Genomic DNA, 23,940 nt, shown 5'->3' with positions numbered 1-23,940 from the left:
CCAGCACCGTGCATGTGCAAGTGCCTTCCTACCCGATGCCAGCTCACAAGGTCAAGCGAAGAAGCCCAACTAAGGAAGGTGGGAAGGTTGTGAGAATATCTGCCTGCTGTCCCAGACCAGCGCCCTAAATGAGACATTCTGGTTCAGCAGGAACTTGTCTAACTTTGTCTTGAATCCCTGGAGGGTATTCTCCCCTATGACAGACTCCGGAAGAGCGTTCCAGTTTTCTACCACTCTCTGGGTGAAAAAGAACTTTCTTATGTTTGTATGGAATCCGTCCCCTTTCAATTTTAGAGAGAGTGCCCTCTCGTTCTCCCTACCTTGGAGAGGGTGAACAACATGTCGTTATCTACCAAGACTATTCCCTTCAGTACCTTGAATGTTTCGATCATGTCCCCTCTCCATCTCCTCTGTTCGAGTAACTTTGCTCTATCCTTAGACAAGCAGGCAGCATATGGGAATCCTTAGCTTTAGAAAAGGGATGGAGGGAAAGTTGGGTTTCAAAAAATTCAGAAAAATTTGAGTTCCCTAGACCCAATGTCTTTTATGAGAGCGCAGAGATAAGGGAAGGAACATAAGGGAAAAACTGAAAGGGGAATTTCCAAAAACCGTATATGTATGGAGCCTGATAAAATAAGAAAAGACCTCCTAGAGGCAGGTTGATCTAAACATAGGCGAAGGAGACACCAAAAAGATTCAAGAATCAAATAAAACTACTTGTAAATGCATCCATAAGGAGGAGACCAAATGAGCCGTTGACACCAGTCATGTCTCAGAGTAGATAAAAATGAAAAAGGGAATGGACTTTCGTAAGTAATGAAAGCATGATTCATATTTAAAGAAAAGCTGTAGAGGCTAAAAAGGATGAGCCTTTCTAGAAAGGAAGAAAACTCGATGTTATGAAGTATAAAACTAGAAGGACATAGTGGCCTACTGTGGAGAAAAGAACCGCCTGATAATAACATTCTAAGTACAATGGAACCTTGGTTTACGAGCATAATTCGTTCCAGAAGCATGCTCGTAAACCAAAATACTCGTATAGCAAAGCGAGTTTCCCCATAGGAAATAATGGAAACTCACTTTGATACCTTCCCACCCCCCCCAGAGGCCAGCGGCGCTGATCCCCCCACCCACCCCGTTCGCAGATGCATGCTCAAAGCCGGCAGAGGTAGGAAGAAGATCTTCAAGCGGCACCGGCACGTCCTGTGGGCTGCGTGCCGGTGCCAGACGAGGGGAGGGGTGTGTGTTAAAGTTGGTCGGGTGGGGGGTGCCTGTTCTCGCGGGGGAGGGGGGGGCCTTTGCCGCAGGGGGGGGAGCGATGCCGGTTCTCATGCCAGTGCCAGACGGGGGTGAGTTAAAGTTGGTCGGGCGGGGGGTGCTGGTGCCGATTCAAGCAGGGAGGGGGGAAGCAATGCCGGTTCTCAGGGTGGGTGCTCGCAAATCGAGTCAACACTCGGTTTGTGAGACAAGTTTTGCGAGAATGTTTTGCTCGTCTTGCAAAACACTCGCAAACTGAGGTTTGACTGTATTATAAAAAAATTTTCATCATCTCACAAAGGCTGAGAAAGGATTGTAACAAGCCTTAAACGAGAAATAAGCAGAGAATAGAAAGGGGAAGCATATGACACAAGCAATATGCCAGTAAACATAAAATCCCCCCAGAGATTTAAAAAGGAAAGAGTGAACATAATTGTTTAAGATCCTTGTAAAAACAAAAAATTGGTCACATTTGCTTTTTGTGTTTTTAAAAAAAAAAAGACTCCTTATGTACTCAAAAATAGGAGCTTAGTAAGGTTAGAGCGTTGCTAAGGTGCATTACTAAAGTGTGACTTGAGCCCATGAAAGCATATTTCTAGAAGTAAAGTAGTGGAATCTACAAACCACCATCCCCTGTGAATGGCACTTTGGAAACTGGGGAATCAAAAAAATATATAATTTTACCCCAGCGAAATAAGGAATGAAGAACAAACCATGATAGATGTGGCCCCGTGTAGTAAATAACTGCTACATGTAAACACATATACCCAGGAGGTGAACAGGAAAAACAAATTAACAACCCCTTGCCCTTGAACTCCTGTACCCTCATACTTTGGTATAGAAGAGGAACCATGGGTAACCGAGGTTAGCCACGTGGTACTCAAAAATCGAAGAAATTAACTTCCGAGCCAGTAGTTCCAACTGAAGCAGAGAGTTGTTAGTAAGTTAACTCAATGAAAAGAGGCAAAGTGCCTAGAGAGTTGAGGTGCTGAAAAGAATATTCCTGGGAAGCAATAGATGTGCTCCAGGGAAAGTGGTCATAAGTAGCAAAAAAAACAAAACAAAACATGAGAGGAACAGGGCAACCAGGAGAAAGATCTCAGTGTCACACAGAGAAGTGTGTAATGGAGAGTGACCAGATACATCAATCACTAAAGAGATTGTTGAGGTGGTGAACGGACCCTGATCTGTTCGGATAAGAGGTCAAAAGCTGGAGACCACTGAAATACCAGAGAACACTGAAGCACTGAGGCAAATGGGATTGAGGACACCATGTGACCTATGTATAAGCGTAATCCCAGAGGGCCAGCTATAAAGCAGCGTAGTCTCAGAAAAAGGTTTTATGTATCAATTCAAGAAACAGAAACCAGAGGACCATGCAAAAGTCTCTCTCGCAGCTTAACCCAATATTTTTTCAACTTCTTTAAGCCAAGTACCCACTAAGCCTAACTAAACTAAACTAAACTAAACATTAGGCTTATATACCGCATCTTCTCTCTAAAGATAGAGCTCGACACGGTTTACAAAAACTAGAAAGAAAAATACAATACGAATTAAGAATAATATAGAGAGACAAGATTTTGAAAGAGCCCAGATCACACAGCTGAAAAGGAAAATTGTTCCAAAGCTCAATAGTTTTGAAATAATTCCCCAATTTGCATGTAAATAACGCCTTTTGACGTGGGGAAAGAATTTAAGTTTTTGAGTAGATCTGTTAGAATCAAGTCTTGCAGAATTCCATGACAGAGGAATTAATGGAGGTAAGATGCCATGACATTTGCAGTGGCCAGCCCACAAGCCAACATCAATTCTGATATCGGAGAAAGTCCCAGGACAGCCAGGCAGCGATTGGCTGGCCTGGAACCTTCTCTACAATGTCAGAATTGACTTCGGGGGCAAGACTTGTGGGACGTACGCTGCACGCGCCATGGCCTGTCCCCTGTGCAATTGTTGCTTGGCCGAGGGGGGGTGTGTGCGAATGGAGCATATCGGCTTCAGGGGTAGGGGATGGTGCAGCACGCATGCAGACAAGGGCAGGAAGGCACCCCTGTCGGTGGCTAGGCCATATATCCAAAACTATAAATTGAGGAAACTATAAATAGGGTGAAATGCAACTAAGATATTCCCTACAGAAATATAATGGGAAAAAAAAAAAAAAAAGACAGACAAACCAACCACTCTGATCCCTTGCAGCAGCCCAAAACCTTTCTGTTCCAGAGAAAGGCAAGAGGAAAAGTAACGCTGCTAGACCAGTAGAAAATGGTTGTAGCTAAAGAGTATACAAGGTCATCAACTAAGACAAATTGTGTGATTTTTTTTAAATCCAGGTGGTCATTTAAAATAAGGCAGATGGTGATCAAGATTGCAGGCTTTCATTACTATCATGAAGGGGGGGGTTCATGAAAGATATTCTTACAAAGATGCGAGTGTAGTAAATTAGTAAGAATGTATTTACTGTATATACTTAAATTTCCCCCCCACCCAAAAAGGAGGAAAAATGGTTGACTCAAATATAAGACGGGGGCTTAATATTCAAGTGCCATTCCCTTCCAGGATCTGCATCCAGTGTTCTCTCCCTCTCGCCCTCCCCTGCCAGGATCTATTAGAACAGACAGGTGATCAGAGAGGAGAAACTGGTTGGTGACTTCCAGATACCACAACAAAAACCTGCACAGTCCAAGGATCGCAACACCCAGTCCTGCTCCCTTGAATCAGAGGAATCAAAAACAGGAAGTCTGACTTCTCAATTCACATGAAAAAGGGGAAACTGCTTTCAGAATCCACCGGAATCCACAATACGCATAAAGGAATGCCGGCAGGAGAGCGCCTGATGCCCCAAAACTCCACAGACTGAGGTAATAGTCACCTAAAAGACTGCCTTGATCATAAGATCTATAAAGAACATCTGCTCCAAAGGCTCATACAGCAGATGAGCCAAAGAGTGGAGAACCAGAATAAATTTCCAAGTGGGACACGGTAGGCGCAACGGAGGCCTAAGTCACAGAGCACCCCACAAGAAATGAGCCACATCTGGATGAGCTGTCAATGAGCTCCTCAAAGAGAGAGGGCCAATACACGAAAGACAAGCAATCTGTACATGGAGCAAAGCTACCGCTATAGGCCCTTCATCAGACCATCTTGCGGAAACTCCAGGACACGGGAATCGATGGAATAGACATGTCCACCTGACTCAGGGTGCACCAGGCATAGCAACAATTCCAAATCTTCACACAGGCCACCCCTGTGGGACTTTCGTTTGCTGTGAAGCAACGCGTCGATCACTGCCGAAGAATAGCCCCTGTGAGTCAAGGCCACGCGTTCAAGAGCCAAAGCGGTCCGGTTCCTACAGCACAATTGGATCCTGCATGAAAAGGCGAGAATGACAAGGTAGCCAGAGCATCAGAGCCTGCTGGAGCTGAACCAAGTCAGCATACCGTGGCCAGGGCTGAACCAGAACGTCCAGGCCTGAACTGCCAGCCTCACAATGGCAACTGAAAAATTAATCCGCTTCCCTGTTGGCCAGTCGCTATGAGATCGAATATGGACACCCCCATTGATCTACTATGCAATCGAATGCTCTTTGAGACAGGGACCACTCTCTGGGGTAAAGCATCTGGCGACTGAGAAAAATCTGCTTGAATGTAGTCCACTCCTGCTACGTGCGCTGCTCTCTCCAACCTACAGAAGAGAAGCTGAGCCTCCACATTCAGGGAGGGAATCCTCAGCATTGTCCAAGAAGACATGGATGGCTCAATGATCGAGACGACCCTCGAAGTGGAGAAGAGTCAGCTGAATCACCTGAAGCTCCAGGTCGACCACTTGCACTGAGGGCGCCCACTGGCCCTGAACAGGGACAGTCATACACACCACTCCCCAGCCTTTGAGACTCACATACATAGACAGAATCACCCAATCCGATATCCAGAGGGAAAGGCCCCTGGAAAGCAAGAGGTGTCGCAACCACCATATGCAAGCCTGTTCTGCGTCATAATCATTCAGAGCAGGAGTGCATCTAACAGGTCCCGCTGGGATACAGACAGGCTCTGGCCAAAGGGACCACACCGATCGTTGCCACCATGCTTCCCAGAACCTGGAGGTACTGTTAAGGCCTCAATAAACTTGGGAACTACATCCCCAGCTCTCCTTTGGTCTTCATTGCAAGTCCATCATTTTCTCTACTTTTTCATTCTGTGAAAAATGAGCCAATATACCCTTTCCATGGACGAATTTACTAGTCATGAATTTTCAGCACGTCATTTTAACAAATAGCAGTATTCATTAACTAAACAGATAAGAGACCAGTCATGTTAAATATCAACAGGAATGAAGGAGTAGTCTAATGATTAGAGCAGCAGGCTGAGAACCAGGGAAAGTTGGTTCAAATCCCACTACTAACTTTTGTAATCTTGAATAGTTACTTGACCCTCTGTTCCTTAGATACAAACAGATTAGTAGCTCTCCAGGGACAAGGAAATATCTGCAGTACCTGAAAGTAACTTGCCTTGAACTACTGAGAAAGGCATGAGCTAAATTCAAAATCCAGACATTCAACTGTGACAAAGCTATAAAACATTTTTAAATTTTATACATAAGAAACAGATCTTTAAAGAAAAAGTATTATTTCCAGTAATTTTGAAAAAGGCAGTTTTAACAAGGCAAAAAATAGAGATAGGCCCAAAAATCAGTCTGCGATTATGAACCCCACGTTTCTGTTGGTAGATGGATTTAGTGCAAACATTTACAGATAAGAACAGTAAGAGCTCATGTAATTGAGGTAAAAATACCAAATCTGAAGTAAGATCAAGGCTTTCAAGACCATGAATGCAAGGGGCAACGTTTTATTTTTTGTGTATAAAGAAAACACACAATCTTAAGACAATTACTAGAGCGGTTATGAGCAAGGAGATCATCACTTACCTATTACCATGGTACTCTCATTTTCTAATTTCATGGTTTCATTTACTTGCATGGGCTAAAAGGAAAACAAAGTATTTTTCTTTGGACAGTCATCACATATGTTAAAATAAACACTACAAGGCCAAAATATAACACCAGCATTTTGTCCGAGATTAGACAACTCAAATTCCTGTTCAATAAAAACAACTAATTCTTACCTTTTCAACCGGTCCAGACTTTACAGAAGACTCAAACAATGAAGAATTACCAGAAGGACAAAATTTGCCACCTATTATGGAAATAAAATTGCTGAGAAATCACACTTTTCATGTTGATCCATGAGTAATATAAAAAGGCGCACAACATTTACTATTGAGGACAGTAGCTGGTTAAGAGAAGACTATACAAAAATATTTATTGAATAGGAGCAGTACTACCGTGTTTGTTGCAAAATACAAAAGTCAGACTTATTTAGACTTGTTAATGGAGAGAGTGACTAGATAGCAGAGCTTTCCAAAACTATTTCTAATATCATACCTCCATGCAAATCATATGTCAAATCTGCCAAGTTGATAGTTATGTCATCTTCAAAAGGGTGGTCATACTGAATAAAGAGAAACACATTTTAAAAGCCTTCAAAATAAACAGACAGGAATGAAAATAAAATCTACCTTTATCTTAGGGGGCATCTTCTGCTCGGGTTCCATTACAGCTTACAGCTGTATATCAAAAACGCACATGCAGCCACCTCAAGGCTATCTGGCTTGCTAGTATATTTCTGATACCTGAGCTTCTTGGCTTCCAAAATAAAAGGGATGATGATCAATGTTGGTATAATTCTGAGGCAATGTACAAAATCTTTTTCCAAAGGGGACAAGGCACAAACAGAAAATGAGACACACACCCAGAAATGTGCATGAAAAACTAGAATCTGAGGATTATATATATTTTCCCAACATTGCTCCCTTTTGCAAATGTAAAACTTTCACACATCACCCACTACATACAAAAGTATATTTAAGCATACGAATTGCTGCACTGCTAAAACATGCAAAACAATTCATAAATTATCAATTTAATAAATGCCACATAAAACACACCTTCACACGCCAGCTTGTTCATTAAAGATAACTACAAATATCAAGATGTACTTAATTTTCAAGTGAAATTTTGTTCTCATCCCATTTGTATAGGAAGCAAACTTTCATATGAAGAGGTCACTAGTGCAAGGAAAATATGGGTTAACACATCAGCCTCTACTTTAGAGTTGAGCACACCAGGCAAAATGACTCGACCCAACCTCATAGACAGTAAAAGGGACTCCCTTCACCTCAACAGAGCTACATTACCCAATAGACACATTAAGCATATGCCTAGAGGCACAGCATTATTGCAAATTGATAGCTACATGGGCACTATTATTGAAAGCAATAATACAATTCACCACAGGGCCATTGAGCCAGAGTAGGCTCACAGATCCTGCACTTCTTCCTGTGTGGGTTTCTAGAGAATGACATAGGGACAAAGTTTGTTCCCATCCCCACAGACTCTGTCCTAATTTGCACAAGCCTTGAACACTTATGATTTTATATTTAAATCATTTTATTAAAGTATAAAAAGGGATGATATTCTGTACAACTGTTTATAAATGACAAATAGTGCCTTCCATTTCAATCTGGTTTTGGTACAACCATCCCAAAAATTTAGTTGTTTTATCATCATATGGGAAGGTAACGGGATTGTCTTTCAGACATGGGTGTAAGAGAACCTAACGGTAAACTGTATAGTGGATGAACAGGAAAATAAGTGTCTATTAAATGTTGGAAATGTTCCTTGAAGCCAGCAATGATGGATGAATCTTTTACAGTAAGATGCTAGAGCAGCTTGGCACATGATAGAAGGACATGAACTCTAATTAATGAGAACTTAGTGGGATAAAAAAATTGCAGATGATTCATTTAAATCCAAAAGCAGTTTCTGCATTTTTTTAAAATTATCAAATTCAGTTAACAGTTGTATAAGACACAAGTTTTTACATATCAATATTAGTCTCACGTTTTTAGAGAATGACACAGGGACAAAGTTTGTCCCTGTCCCTATGGCTAACTGCAGGTACTCATCCCTGTGAAATTCTCTATTTCTAGCTACCTACGAAATTCATACAAGGAGAGAGCTAACTGCAGCGTCTGTTAAAGCACTAGGGCTCATATGTCCTAGGATAAGGCGTTTGCTGTACCACAGTACAAAAGCTTACTTGAATTCCCCAGGCCCTGTAGTTCAGCGATTCTTAGCCCAATGCTCAGAGAACACTTTATCAGTATGATGAATATGCATGACATGGCTTTGCATACTAAGCTCATCGTGGATATTCTGAAATCCATACTCACTGGGTGTGTCTTGAACCGAAAATCCCTAGGCTACCTTCATTAGCCTATAATGGAAGTGAGAGGCATGCAAATCTGAGCTATGCATATTCATTAGGGCTAGCCTGAAAACCCGATTGGCCTGGTGGTCCTCCAGGACAGGGTTGGGAACCACTGGTTTACAAAACTGAAAGGAAAAGAACTCCAAACAGTTTTTGGAATATTCAATTGCCAGAGCTGGTATTAGACATTTGTGGGGCTCAGTGGTACTACCAAGCTTTGCATCTCTTTCTATTTCTCTGTTGTGCTACATGCAAACTAATGGAAACTCTAATCAAACGCCAATTGGATACGATCCTGAACGAGGAGAATCTACGGGATCCCCGTCAACATGGATTTACTAAGGGGAGATCCTGCCAATCCAACCTGATCAGCTTCTTTGACTGGGTGACGAGGAAGCTGGATGTTGGGGAATCCCTGGACATCGTATGCCTGGACTTCAGTAAAGCATTCGATAGCGTACCACACCGCAGGTTGCTGAGCAAGATGAGTTCTATAGGATTGGGCGACACATTGACGAAATGGGTTGGGAACTGGCTTGGAGGTAGGCTTTAGAGGGTAGTGGTGAACGACACCCCCTCCGAAATGACGGAGGTAATCAGTGGAGAGCCGCAGGGCTCGGTCCTGGGCCCGATCCTATTCAACATCTTTATAAGAGACTTGGCAGAAGGGCTGCGAGGTAAAATAACATTATTCGCCGATGACGCCAAATTAAGCAATGTAGTGGGCAAAAGCACAACAGACATAAATTCAATGTCCGACAACATGATGCACGACCTACTCCTACTGGAGCGCTGGTCTAGGTCCTGGCAACTCAGCTTCAATGCCAAAAAATGCAAAGTCATGCACCTGGGCAGCCAAAATCCATGCAAGACTTACACCCTTAATGGCGAGATCCTAACAAGAACTGAAGCAGAACGAGACTTAGGGGTGATCGTTAGTGAGAACATGAAGACTGCCAATCAAGTGGAGCAAGCTTCATCCAAGGCAAGGCAAATCATAGGTTGCATAAGCAGGAGTTTCGTCAGCCGTAAGCCTGAAGTCATTATGCCATTGTATAGATCCATGGTGATGCCCCACCTGGAATACTGTGTGCAATTCTGGAGGCCACATTACCGTAAGGATGTGCTGAGACTTGAGTCGATCCAGAGAATGGCCACCTGGATGGTCTCGGGACTCAAGGATCTCCCGTACGAGGAACGGCTGGATAAGTTGCAGCTGTACTCACTCGAGGAACGCAGAGAGAGGGGCGACATGATCGAGACATTCAAGTATCTCACGGACCGCATCGAGGTGGAAGAAGATATCTTCTTTTTCAAGGGTCCCGCGGCAACAAGGGGGCATCCGTGGAAAATCAGGGGACACCAGAAAATTCTTTTTCACTGAAAGGGTGGTTGATCGCTGGAATAGTCTTCCACTTCAGGTTATTGAGGCCAGCAGCGTGCCTGATTTTAAGGCCAAATGGGATAGACACTTGGGATCTATTCACAGAGAAAGGTAGGGGAGAGTCATTGGGGTGGGCAGACTAGATGGGCCGTGGCCCTTATCTGCCATCTATTTCTATGTTTCTATGATCTGGTTTCTTAAGATTTCTGCTTCATTTCTGTTTATATTTTTCTACTGTATTTTCTAGTTAGTGATCAATTATTTTGTATTTGATATGTGTGTGTGTGTGTGTGTGTGTGTTTGACTGAGACTAAGTACACTAGTAGCATAATCTTCTAATTAGCTATCTGTAGTAATTTGGTTTGCTCAGTTTTCTCCAAATAGATTACTGACGTTCTGTGGCCCACTGAAATATTTAAGTCACTGCCTTTTTGTGGTAGGGAACTTAAGATAGTGCTGGCATGGTGGTTTTGCCCTAGATTCCGAGTGACTTTTTATAGAGTTGTATTTCTTCTTATGCTTGGTACTGGAGAATTTATGTTGCTGTTAGTGAAATTACACAGAATCGGATATGTTTTTGTATGGAGAGTTTTATAGGAAAATATCTTAGTCATGCTCTGTATTCATTGTTGGGGGAGAGCCAGAGAGGTCTGTGGATGTAGAATTTGTTTGGTTTTAATACCACATGGAGGAAGCATATGTGTTTTGGGAGACTAGCTCAATACATACTGAAGAGGACAACCTCTTGTATGCTCCCCTTCCCCTGCCTGAATCCTGTACTGCTGCTCTAACTGCAGGTATTTTAGAGGACAGGTACAGCAGGTGGGGGGGGGGGGGTTGTCTTTCAAAATATTGGCTATCCTAAGCAACAGGAAGCAGCAATTCCCTTATAGCTTTGTCTTCTCCACCTCAATCCCCCATCTCACCCTTACAGCCACAATATCTCCATAGGTCACTGAAGGAAGAAAGAGTATGAGTCATCATTTTTATGGAAGCAGGAAGAGAATGGACTTTCTAGGTTCAATGCCTTATTTTGGTTCAGTTAGTTGTCATGAAAAGAGAAAAGTTTAGGGAGCAAGAGTGGAATGAGAGAAGGGAGTTAGTGGGGAACAAAGAGGTGAGTGAAAAGTTGGGTTGATTCTTGGAGTGGTTAGAGAAAAGGAATGTAGGAAAACAGGGGTACAGATAGGATGGGTTAGGGGACTCAGAATTTAAAGTGGCAAGAGGGGAAGAGAAATGGGATAGGGCTGGGGCAGGATGGGAAAAAGGGAGGTGGGGGTAAAAGAAGGCTTGGTGGGATGAGCAAGGGAAGTTCAGGCCAGAGCACAAGGAAGGAGGAGTAAATGGATAAGAGTAGATATAGGGTGGGGTAGGATAGGAGAAGGAAATATGGCAACAGGAAGGGGAAGAGAAAATAGAGGGAGAGAGGATGTGGAAATAGAGGTAAGCAAATATCAGTGTAAGGGGCAGAGGAGTGTGGGTGAAGGAATGGGAGACAAAGGAATAGATTGCAAGGTCATACATTTGGCCTGAAAAAACACAGGGGAATGGTACAGTTTAGGGCAGCGATGGCTAACCTATGGCACGCATGCCAACTGTGGCACGCGAAGGCCTTGCAGCTGGCACGCGCAGGGCCGCCATCAGGGCAGTACTACCAGGGGGTGCACAGGAGAGACAGCTGAACGGGGACGATGGGGGACCCGCGGGGTTAAATATAACTCGAGCCGCGATGCTCGTCTTCTACTCCGACTGCCCTGCCGCTCACACAGCCGATCGGAAATCTTCCCCGACGTCAGCGCTTAAGCAAAGCCCGCCCTCCGACGTCAGCGCTGAAGTCGGGGAAGATTTCCGATCGGCTATGTGTGCGCGGCGGGACAGGCAGGAAATAGAAGACAAGCCTACACGGCTCGAGCTACATTTTGCTGAGAAAGTTGCTAAGATGGGCTGGGAGACAAACGGGGAACACAAAAGGGGGAGGGAGTGCGTTTTGGACACAAAGCATGAACTTGGGAGAAAGGAAGGGAGGGAAAGAGATGCTGAGGTGGGGGAGGGAATGGGTTTTTGGACACAGAAGGCATGAACTTAGGAGAGAGGAAGGGAGGGAAAGAGATGCTGAGGTGGGGGATGGAATGGGTTTTTGGACACAGAAAGCATGAACTTGGGAGAGAGGAAAGGAGGGAAAAAGATGCTGAGGTGGGGGAGGGAATGGGTTTTTGCACACAGAAGGCATGGACTTGGGAGAGAGGAAGGGAGGGAAAGAGATGCTGAGGTGGGGGAGGGAATGGGTTTTTGGACACAGAAGGCATGAACTTGGGAGAGAGGAAGGGAGGGAAAGAGATGCTGAGGTGGGGAATGGAATGGGTTTTTGGACACAGAAAGCATGAACTTGGGAGAGAGGAAAGGAGGGAAAGAGATGCTGAGGTGGGGGAGGGAATGGGTTTTTGCACACAGAAGGCATGGACTTGGGAGAGAGGAAGGGAGGGAAAGAGATGCTGAGGTGGGGGAGGGAATGGGTTTTTGGACACAGATGGCATGAACTTGGGAGAGAGGAAAGGAGGGAAAGAGATGCTGAGGTGGGGGAGGGAATGGGTTTTTGCACACAGAAGGCATGGACTTGGGAGAGAGGAAGGGAGGGAAAGAGATGCTGAGGTGGGGGAGGGAATGGGTTTTTGGACACAGAAGGCATGGACTTGGGAGAGAGGAAGGGAGGGAAATAGATGCTGAGGTGGGGGAGGGAATGGGTTTTTGGACACAAGGCATGAACTTGGGAGAGAGGAAGGGAGGGAAAGAGATGCTGAGGTGGGGGAGGGAATGGGTTTTTGGACACAAGGCATGGACTTGGGAGAGAGGAAGGGAGGGAAATAGATGCTGAGGTGGGGGAGGGAATGTGGTTTTGGACACAGAAGGCATGGACTTGGGAGAGAGGAAGGGAGGGAAAGAGATGCTGAGGTGGGGGAGGGAATGTGTTTTTGGACACAGAAGGCAAGAACTTGGGAGAGAGGAAGGGAGGGAAAGAGATAGTTGTGTACACGGGGAATAGAAGAAAGGAGAATTTTTGGTCATAGGGAGGGAGTGAGGTACAGACAGTGGCATACCAAGGTGGGGGTGGGGGCAGCCTGCCCCGGTTTTACGCCCCAAGGGGGTGCACAGCTGGCCACCCTCCAGTGTTCTCCCTAGGCTGGCAAACTGCGTCTCTTTAGCCACTTGAGTGCCACCACCGCCATTGGGAACAGGCCGGTGCCAAGTTCTCCCTGCTTTTCCCTGTGGGGCCGACCAACTCTCGCCACCCGCGTCAATTCTGATGTCGGAGAGGACGTTCTGGGCCAGCCAATCGCTGCCTGGCTGGCCCAGAACGTCCTCTCCGATGTTAGAATTGATGTCGAGTGGCGAGAGTTGGTCAGCCCCGTGGGGAAGAGAAGCAGGGCAAACTCGGCACCGGCCTGTTCCCGATAGCGGCAGTGGCAGCCTATTCCCCAGTGGCGGTGGCAGCATTTTCCCAATGGTGGTGGCATAGGGGAGGGCAAGGAGAAAGAAAGAAAGGGGGGGACAGGGAGCCAAAAAAAAAAAGAAAGAGGGCTGGGTGAAACAAAGAAAAATGGGGCACGGAGAGAGAGAGAAAGACAGACATACAGAATGAAAGGGGGTATGGAGAGAGAGAAAAAGAAAGAAGGGGGCAGGGTGAAACAAAGAAAAAGTTTGGGGAGGGAATGAGGTCTGGAGGAGAGAAAGCATACAGGAGGCTGAAAAAAGGGAATAAATATTGGATGCACAGTCAGAAGAATAAAGTGCAACCAGAGACTGATGAAATTACCAAAGGTAGGAAAATGATTTTATTTTCAATTTAGTGATCAAAATGTGTCCGTTTTGAGAATTTATATATGCTGTCTATATTTTGCACTATGGCCCCCTTTTACTAAACTGCAATAGCGTTTTTTAGCGCAGGGAGCCTATGAGCTTCAAGAGCAGCGTGGGGCATTCAGCGCAGGTCCCTGCGCTAAAAACCACTATCGCGGTTTAGTAAAAAAGGAGGGGGAATATTTGTCTATTTTTGTATAGTTGTTACTGAGGTGACATTGCATAAAGTCATCTGCCTTGACCTCTTTGAAAACCCGCGGAATATAAATGATAATTAACATTTTCTCTACGTACAGCGTGCTTTGTGTTTTTAAAATTTTATTGTTGGTAGATCATTTTGACTTGGCCACAAAGGTAAGGGGGAAGGAGGGGAGCTGCTTTAAGAGTCTACCTTGACATGGTTGCAGGCTTACAAATCTTTTGGTCAAAGAGTGCGGCGACAGAGAAAAGTATGTGTGTATTCGGCCCATGAATGAAATCATTAAAACATTATAAATTGCCAATAAATTGAAATGAAAACCAAAGGATTGTGAATCAAATTGATTCTCTGACAATACAAAGATTCCAAACTTTAAAAATGATGTTACATAGTTCAGGCAACTTTATAAAGAGTTTTTAGATACTAAAATCTTGTTATTAAGGTTTAATTGACGTGCTGGCACTTTGAGGAAATTCTTTGGTTTTGTGCGGCAGTTTGGGCACTCGGGCTCAAAAAGGTTAGCCATCACTGGTTTAGGGGATAAAGAACGTTTGTGCACGAAAGAGGAGCGGGACTTGAGTGTGATTGTATGTGATGATCTTAAAGTGGCCAAACAGGTTAAAAAAAGTGACAGCAAAAGCTAGAAGGATACTAGGGTGCATAGGGAGAGGTAAGGCCAGTAGAAAAAGGGAGGTATTGATGCCTCTATATGACTCTTTTGAAACCTAATTTAAAATATTATGTACAATTCTGGAGACTGCACTTTCACAAAAAATATAAACAGGATGGAGTCGGTCCAGGAGAAGGCTACTAAAATGGTCAGTAGTCTTCATCATAAGGCGTATGGGGACAGACAAAGATTTCAATATGTATACTTTGGAGGAAAGGCAAAGAGAGGGGAGATATGATAGAGATACTTAAATACTTAAGTGGCATAAAAGCTAATGAGGCCAGTCTCTCATTTGAAAGGAAGCTCTGGAATGAGAAGGCATAGAAGGTGATAGGCTCAGGAGTAATCTAAGGACATACTTTTTTTTTAATAAAAGGTGGTAAGAACATGGAATAGTCTTCCAGTAGAGACAAAGACTGTGTCTAAATTCAAGCAAGCATGGGACAGGCACGTGGGATCTCTTCATAGCATCGCAAACTGTGTGCCTCGGCACACTGGGGAGGGGGAGGAGAGGCATCAGCTGACTGCTTACAGGACATGCCTCTCGCAGCCTGTTTAGCTTAACAGCAGCAAATATATATAGCCTGGGTCAGGCTAAAACTATGACAGCTATACTTAAGCAGAAACCAAAGAGTCATCCAAATACCCGCAATCTCATTGACAGTACCCACCATTCATCAACTCTCGGGGCGAAGCCATTCTCCACTCATTATACGGCGGGGAAGTTAAAGAAGCGAAAATTAATTACACGGCCTCTCCCGTACTCACCTTGCGGCAGATAGCCTCCATACGCTTGCGGAAGAGCAACTCGTTCTTGTCCAGACGCTGCATGAACGGGTCGGTACAGCTGCGCGCAGCCATTTCCCCAGTTACCAGGGCACGAAGCGGCGCCCCTTACCCCCACAACAATTCAAACAGCTCGCGATCAACCGCCGGCTTGTGATTGGTCCTCTTGCTGTCTCCGATGCCATCACGCTCCTTTGCGTGCATGTGACGTTGTGCGCCGGTCGGATCTCGGAAAATAGTGAGTAGGACTGATAGGTAAGGTTAAGCTGTAGGCTGAAAGAAGGTTTCTGACTGAAGATGAGGTTCAGCAACATCCAAATGATTTAAAAACCAGAGCAAGCTGTAAACATATTGGCTATATAACTGTACGGTTATATAGTCGCCGCTTACTGCGTGCAGAGATTTTCCAAATGGGGTTTTGTTGTTGGGTTGTTTTTTGTTTGGTGTGTTTTTTTTTTTTTTTTTTGGGGGGGGGGGAGCGAAGCGAAGACGAGAGAAAAGAAGTGAACAGAGACAATTGATGAATGGAGATCTCACTGAGCAGATTTTTAGTCTGTGTTCAGTAAAAGACAGACGAAGAGCGGCTGCTATTTTAAAATTAGTACGTTTAAACGCTGTTAGCAATACTGATATTTTAAGCTGCTTGTTGTTATCACAAAGAGCAAACATTTTTTTAATATGTACAGAACAAGTATCTAAAGCAGATTGGAAAGGATAGCGAAGCTTACTCCACATACTCAAGAGCTCTCTTATTGTGAACAGCGTCCCTCCACCTACTTTTCTCCCGGCCTTCCAACCACTGTCAAATCTCCACTTTAGAGACCAATACAAAAGAACATCCCCTGGGATTTAGTATCCTGCTGCTTTCCAAAAGGGTTTCCATGCCAGCTGGAGAATTCACCCTTTAGCAGATTGGAAATCTTCAACAGCCAGTCTTTCCACAGACAACAATGAGATTATTAGCGACCTGTATTGTAAAAGAGACATATCCTCAGGTTGTCTTCCACTGAAATAGAATGCTTTTCTTCTAAGGGGGGGATCTATAAAATTCTGGTGTTGTTGACAGTGCCAGAAAAACACCGTTCTTTTTTTTCTGACTAATGCTCCGTACTAACAGTATGCAAATTATATGCACACTTAGTATTGAGCATTGGTTAGTATAGGGATTGGAGAGTTCCTGCAATATGCTTACACAGATCTCTCCCAACAACAAAAAAAAGGCCTGGTGGTCCAGCAGACCTCCTTCCCCCCCCCCCCCCCCCAGCTAAAAAAAAATTCCCAGTGATCTAGCACAGTGATTCTCAACACGCAGTACACGTACCCCTAGGGGTACATGAGCCGCTTGTGGGAAGTATGCAGTGCCGGTCTCCTCCTCACATCCACGCGCTTGGGAAGGTCCACCCACGTTGACACATTTGCATCAGAGGGGCAGTACCAACAGGTCCTCACAAGCGGATAGACTCAAAGGCTCTGAGTCAGTTAAGCTAGCGCCAGTGCCAGTGCCAGGGCCTTGTATAGATTCCAGACTCCCTGACAGGCAGCGGGAAGGTGGCAGAAGATGGAGGGCTCTTCATCGCTAGAGTTAGCTTGGTGTTTCCCAGACTGTGGGGCCACCCTGGCTGAAATGGAAGCCTTTCATCGTTTTCCACCCTCCCGCTGCCTGTCAGGGAGTCCAGAGTCTATACAAGGCCCGGCACTGGCGCTAGCTTAACTGAGGCAGAGCCTTCGATTCTATCCACTTGTGAGACCTTGTTAGTACAGCTCCTCTGACACAAATGTGTCAAAATGGGTGAAGCCGACAGGGCCTTTGTGAGCACATGGACATGAAGGCTTTTCGTTGAAGTTAGCGCCAGTGCTGGGCCCTGTGTGGAATCCAGATTCCGGGTCAGGCAGTGGTAGGGCGGCAGAAGGAGGAAGGTTAGAGGGGAAACACTTGACTTGCTGAGGGGGGGGGGGAGAAAGGAGAGAGGAAGCAATGTTGGACTGAGGGATTTGGGGAAATGGAGAGAGTTGGTAAGGCTGGCTGGATGGGTGTGTAGACTTCAAAGATGCTTATACGCACATCTCCATTCATCCAGACCACAGGAAATTTCTCTGCTTCTGAATAGCTCATCAGCATTACTAATACAAACTTCTTTTTGGCCTAGTGTTCTCTTCAAGAGTTTTCACAAAGGGCCGGATTCTGTATAGGACGCCTGGTCTCAGAAGCCGATGGGCATCCTATATAGAATCGGGCACCGGTTAGAGAATCGGGTTGTTGCAGACGTGGCCGCTAAGCTTTGATGTAATAAATTTAGTAGCCACGACTGCCAGTCCCCCACCCCCCAAACGAACGCAGCAGGAGGAATGCCCAGTCCCTTCTGCCTGGAACACAACCCCTCCTGTAGATTGCCACCCCGACCCCCAGATGAAACTGGCAGGAGGGTGCCCAATCCCTCCTGCTGGAATACCCCACTTCCAAAACAAAATCGGCAGGAGGGTGCCCATTTCCTCCTGCCGGAACCCCACTCTAACCTGAGACGATGACTGTCCGGGCCTTCCCTCTGTCTGTCCAGTAGGTCCACCTCCTTTGGAATGAGGCTGGCCTGCCCCTTCCCAGGTACATTGTGGGATGCACTGGGGAGAGGCCTTAGGCGCCTGGGCCAATCGTAATCTTAGGTTGGCCTATGTGCCTATGGGCAGGGCCTTAGGCACATTGGCCTACCTAAGATTCCGGTGTTGTACTACATGCAAGGTGTGGCTTCCTGGGATTTTGGTTTAAGTTAGATTTGTCATTTTTGGTCAGCTATTATGGATTTGGCATTTGTGTTCTGTGTGTGTGACTGAGGTATTCTGTTAGCATGATTTTTCTGTGCAGCATTTTGTAGTAATTTGACTTGTTCAGCTGTCTTGATAGTGGAGGGAATATTTTGGAGGGGGAGAGGAGATAGGGGTTTGTTGATTCTTGTTCTGTATTTGTGATTTATAAAATGACAGTTGTACAGAATGTTTCTTTTATACTTTACTAAAATGATTTCAATATAAAATCATAGCTATTTGAAGCTTGTATGGATGGAATCAGACAGAGTTCAGGGGGACAGGAAAAAACCTTGTCTCCATGTCATTCTTTAGGTGCCACTTGTGATATAAATATCACAATATACAGTAAAACCTTAGATTGCAAGCAACTTGGATTACAAGACAAGCAAAACATTTTATTAAATTTTAACTTGATATATAAGTACATACAGTATATATACATCACAACTGAGCTGATGGTTCTTCTCTTCTGACACTGCAAGAGTGTAGTGACTGTTCTAACAAGGAAAGTCTTGCAATACGAGTGCATACAGTATACGCGCGTTGCATCATCACAACTGAGCCGATGGTGGTTCTCTCTCTGACACTGCAGGAGTGTAGTGACTGTTCTAAACAAGTGAGGTCTTGCAATACAAGTACGTATAATGTTTTTGGGTTGTGGAACGAATTGTATGAGTTTCCATTATTTCTTATGGGGAAATTCGCTTTGATATATGAGTGCTTTGTATTACAAGCATGCTTCTGGAATGAATTATGCTCGCAAACCAAGGTTTTACTGTAAATTACATTTTGTAATCAAATAACTTGATGTCAAAATATATTCTAAACGTAAAACATATCCTGAAGAAGGGTTAATCAAATAATTGTGAAATAAGAAATGTAAGCATTATACCTTATTTCCCCATGTATAGGCTGCAGCTTATACATATATTTTACTAACATGAGTACTGCAGTGTTCTCCTTAGGGCCTTTTAACCGGGTGCTCCGCCTGGCTAATTTAGATGACTGCCAGGCTATCATCTCGATCACGAATCCTGCTGCTGCCGCCCCTGCTCAACATTTTTTTAAAAACCCTCTCACCGTCTTAGAGGTTTCCCGGGCTGACTCGGCAGAGCCTGAATCGCCACTGAAAATGTTTGACTCCTGTCTGACTTTTCTTTTTTTTTAACACGCCAGCAAGTGACTTGAACCCATGCTCCGGGGCTCTAACGTGTGCGTGCCGGCTTCCTTTCTCTTCCCTCCGAAACCGGAAGTTACGTCCTGTTGGGGGGGGGGGGGGAGAGAGAAGAGAAGGGAAGCCGGCACGTACACATTAGAGCCCTGGAGCATGAGTTCACTACAGGCTAAGGTGAGAGACAGGTCAGCGACGGAGGGAAGCTTACATCTTACTACTCTTGCTTGCTTTGGGCTTTCCTCGCTGCCGGATCTGCCTACTTTCTGTTTCCACGAAGGCAGGACCTGGCAACGAGGAAGGCTCAAAGCAAGCAAGAGCAGCAAGTTGTAAGCTTCCCTCCTTTGCTGACCTATGGAAGCTTACAACTTTCCTTAGTCTGTAGTGACTCTGCTGACGGGTGTGTGAGATGGGAGGGATGGGAAGAGAAATGCTGCTGCTGCACCCAATTGGGGAGGGAGGAGGGGAAGAGAAGTGCTGCTGCTGCACCCAATTGGGGAGGGGGAGGGGAGAAGGAAGACCAGGGAAGGGAGAGGAGAGGAAAGAGATGCTAAGACCATGGGAGGGAGAGAAAGGAAAGGAGCTACCAGACCATGGAGGGGGGAAGAGATGTCAGGGCATATGGAGGAAGGGGGAAGAGACAGATACCAGACAAGGTGAAAGGAAGGAAGGAAGAAGAAGAGATTACTGGAGTGGGAGGGGGGAGATGGAAGGAGAGGAGAGAGATGCCAGGGCATGGGGGAGGGGAGGGAAGGGAAACTAAGGTGTTGCACTATATGCAGAGTTTGGTTTCTTGGTTCAGTTTAACTTTTGTCTACATATTTCTATTTTTAGTTTGTGATTATTCCATATTGGGCAAGGGTGTATCTGTGTTCTGTGTGTATGAAAAGGACATGGCTTTCTGTTAGCATCCATTATAAAGGATCAATTGACTGTGCAGGATCTGGCTTGTTTAGTTTTACATTGTGTGTGTTGGTGTTCTAGTGCAGTGGTTTCCAACCCTGTCCTGGAGGACCACCAGGCCAATCGGGTTTTCAGGATAGCCTTAATGAATATGCATAGAACAGATTTGCATGCCTGTCACCTCCATTTTATGTAAATCTCTCTCATTCATATTCATTAGGGCTAGCCTGAAAACCCGATTGGCCTAGTGGTCCTCCAGGACAGGGTTGAGAACCACTGTTCTAGTGCTCACTGCAGTGTTTAAGATGCTGCCTTTTCCTAGGTGCACCCTTGTTGTGTGACTCATGGATTATTACTAAAAATAACTTTTTTATATAGAGGAGGGGTTGTTAAAAAATGATCAGCACTGGCTGTCATATATACATATGTGTTGTCCCCCCCCAAACACACACACACTATAAAGAATTAAATTAAAGTTGTATGAACATCAAGCAACTTTCAAATGACATTATAAGCAAATAAAAATAAAATATTTTTAATACATTGCTAATTATTACCTGTATCCTTACCTAAACTGTTTTGCCCTAGCTCTCACTTTGATCTTTTATCGGCTACTTTTTTTATTTTGCTGTAGCACAATCACACAGGTCTCCTTCAAGGTTCAGTAATACCTCTCCATAAATTATGTGGAAGAGGTCTGGAAGTGGGGATCGCATCTATTTCATATCCTCAGTGAGACCTCAGGAAGGAATCTAGTGATCAAAACATTATTAGAGGTACTGTAGAGCCGTTTCTTGTATGACCGGATGAGCTATATTTATCTCATTTTTTTTTTAGTTATTTAAATTCATGCAGAAATAAATGGCTAGATTGAACCTATTGACTTCATTAATGCATTTCCCTTTTTTAAACCTCTATACCATTTGAAAGAGGGCGAATATCTAATTATTCACTTTTAGAATTGGATACTTCTTAAATTTAGTAAAAATATTCTGGCACAGGTGTCAAACCTTAAAAAAAGAAGTCAAATTGAGCATTGGAAAATAATAATAATTAACTAATAAAAATAGTACACATTTAGGGCTCCTTTTACAAAGGTGCGCTAGAATTTTTAGCGCACACACTGGATTAGCGTGCGCTAACTGAAAAATTACCACCTGCTTAAAAGGAAGCAGTAGCGACTAGCACGCACGGCAATTTAGCACACGCTATTCTGCGCGTTAAGGCCTTAATGTACCTTTGTATAAGGAGCCTATAATTTTTCCCACCACCAAATTTCCCCGTCCTGCCCCACCCCACCCGGCTACTTTTTCATGCCACCTGGCTGGAAAAAACTGTACTGGGTGCGGCTTCCTAATATGGGGCGGCCTATCTAAAAACATCTTCCCTGTAAATCATTCCCCCCGCATGTACCTTTTAAAATAGTCCCTTGCTGGACGGCTGCCGGCTGCCTCCTCCAATGTTGTGGCCAGCGGTGCAGGGTAGAAGCAATCTTTTCGGCATCCAGCCTGGCCCCACGCTGCTTCCTGAATGGCTGCTGTCACTTCTCGTGAGTCCTGCGAGAACTGATGGCAGCCATTCAGGAAGCGGCGCGGGGCCAGGCTAGATGCTGAAAAAAAATCGCTCCTGCCCTGCACCGTTGGCTGCGACATTGGAGGAGGCAGCTATCCAGCGAGGGAGCTATTTAAAAAGGTACGGGGGGACTCCAGTGACACCGTAGCTTATCTAATGGGGTGGCTTATCTACGAGTTTTAAAACAAAAATCAGCATTTTCTGTGGCCTATACAATGGGGCGGCCTATACATGGGGAAATACAATAATATTTGCATGACATACAGTTTAACTCTTTTAGGAGTCAGAGATGGAGTTGGCACATTTTCACCAACTCCAGTAACCCAAAATAGCCCTGCTTTCATTTAGCAAATGATCTCTGCCCTTTTTCTCTCCCTCTTCCATCCAGCATCTGCACACCTTTTTCCCCTTTCCATCCAGCATCTCCCCTCTCTCTTTCCATCACTGTTTCCCTCCTGTCTGTCTCTCCCACCTTCCATACTGCCTTTGCCCCTCCGTTTCCTTCTCTTCCCTTTCTAGTCAACATCTTTTTCTCTCCCCTTCCCCCCCATCAGTATCCCCTTATCCCCAACACCTTAGCTGCTACTGCTGCTTCTCTAAACCAGCAGCAGTAAAAGAGCATAATCCAACTGTAGGGTTGCTGGCTCTGCCCCAGAAGAGGATAGTGACATTGGAGAGGAATGAACCAGTCTGCAGCCCTGCAAGTGACTTATGCTCTTTGCCACTGTTGCTGCTAGTTTGGAGAAGCTGCAACATCAGGAGGGAGCTGGTGTAGGTTCTGCTGCATGGCAGCTTGAAAAGAGGTACATGACCACACATGGTGGAGGATGGTGGCACATGTTCAGAAGGCCTTACTAGGCTTTACTGAGCTTAGGAGCACTAATCCCTCCATGGTGCTAATGGATGACTTTACTCACATATGGCTGATTTATCTTGCTTGTCTATGGAGAACAAAATCATTTCTAATGGTGTCTAGAACACCATCAATTACTTTTGTTGTCTGTCTGATCTTCCAAAAGCCCCTGCTGGCCTTATGAATATCAATTAATGCCTTAATGGACCATAGATCAATGGTTCTGTAACAACCTTAATGCAGGTCGATAGAAATGAAATGATTCTCTTTTCATCTTTATGACATGGAATAACCAATGTCCTTTTCTAGCTATTCAGGTGTTTCCTTTTATGAATCGTAAATTGTTGTTATGAATGAAGATTAGTTCTCATTTTCTACTGCTACTGGTTCTATCGTCTCTGCATCACCTGGTTTCAATTTGTACATGTCCTTTCTTTTAATATATCAGAAGATGTTTTATATTACTTGGGGAAATTGTTTTATTATGTTGTTTTCCATTTTATATTATACCTTTTCATAAAACATTAAAAAAAATTCTGCAAATTATAGCACATATGAGGGAGAGAATTCAAGAAACACAGTGCATAATAGGATGAAAGGAGAAAAAAAAAACCCTGAATGTTGAAGACTGCAATCCATAGGACTGCTGCATTCTGAACATTGAACAATGCAATCCAGACAAAAGGAAATGCCTAAATGAAGGCCCCTTTTACAAAGTCATGGTATTGAGTCCCCTGCGTCAAATGCACCAAAGCCCATTCAGTTCCTATAGGCTTTGATTCATTTGCCATGAGGGACTTGTAAAAGGGACCCTAACCAACTTGGAAGCAAACTTATGAAATGGGAAAACTTTCTTTTTCTCTACTGATGGCTTGAAGACTCAAGCTGCAATTTATATATTAATTTTTATTTTTATTTTGAAAGAGAAGGTAACAGGTTTCCATACAGTAACAAAGTAAATGTCAGTAGATAAAAACCTGCACGTTCCATCCAGTTTTGGTGGCCAGAGTTGTATCTGGTACTCTTTATGATTTAACACTCGCTTACTTAATCACTATCTCTTCCTGCCTATTTTAGGAAACAGACCATAGAAGTCTGCCCAACACCAGTCCTATTTCCCAACTACTAGAGTTGCCATCAAAGCCCACTCCAGCCTTAATCCTGATCTGT

The 23,940-nt window shown here is 44.5% G+C and overlaps 1 protein-coding gene across 2 annotated transcripts in view; it reads right to left on the bottom strand.

The window, feature by feature from the left end:
• LOC117360019 overlaps window positions 1–15,680 on the bottom strand; it is a 109,858-nt gene extending 94,178 nt beyond the window's left edge. For both annotated transcript variants that reach the window (XM_033943562.1, XM_033943563.1), the window contains exons 1-4: window positions 15,455–15,680; window positions 6,691–6,757; window positions 6,372–6,442; window positions 6,175–6,229 (exon numbers count right to left, since the gene is read on the bottom strand). In XM_033943562.1, coding sequence (XP_033799453.1) covers window positions 6,175–6,229; window positions 6,372–6,442; window positions 6,691–6,757; window positions 15,455–15,547 — 286 coding nt within the window. In that variant the 5' untranslated portion in view covers window positions 15,548–15,680. The remainder of the gene's footprint in view (window positions 1–6,174; window positions 6,230–6,371; window positions 6,443–6,690; window positions 6,758–15,454) is intronic.
• Between the last annotated feature and the right edge of the window lie 8,260 nt (window positions 15,681–23,940).

This window comes from Geotrypetes seraphini, chromosome 4 (genome assembly GCF_902459505.1).
Source record: "Geotrypetes seraphini chromosome 4, aGeoSer1.1, whole genome shotgun sequence".
Lineage (NCBI taxonomy): Eukaryota > Metazoa > Chordata > Amphibia > Gymnophiona > Dermophiidae > Geotrypetes > Geotrypetes seraphini.
This window is presented reverse-complemented; position numbering and strand designations above follow the sequence as displayed.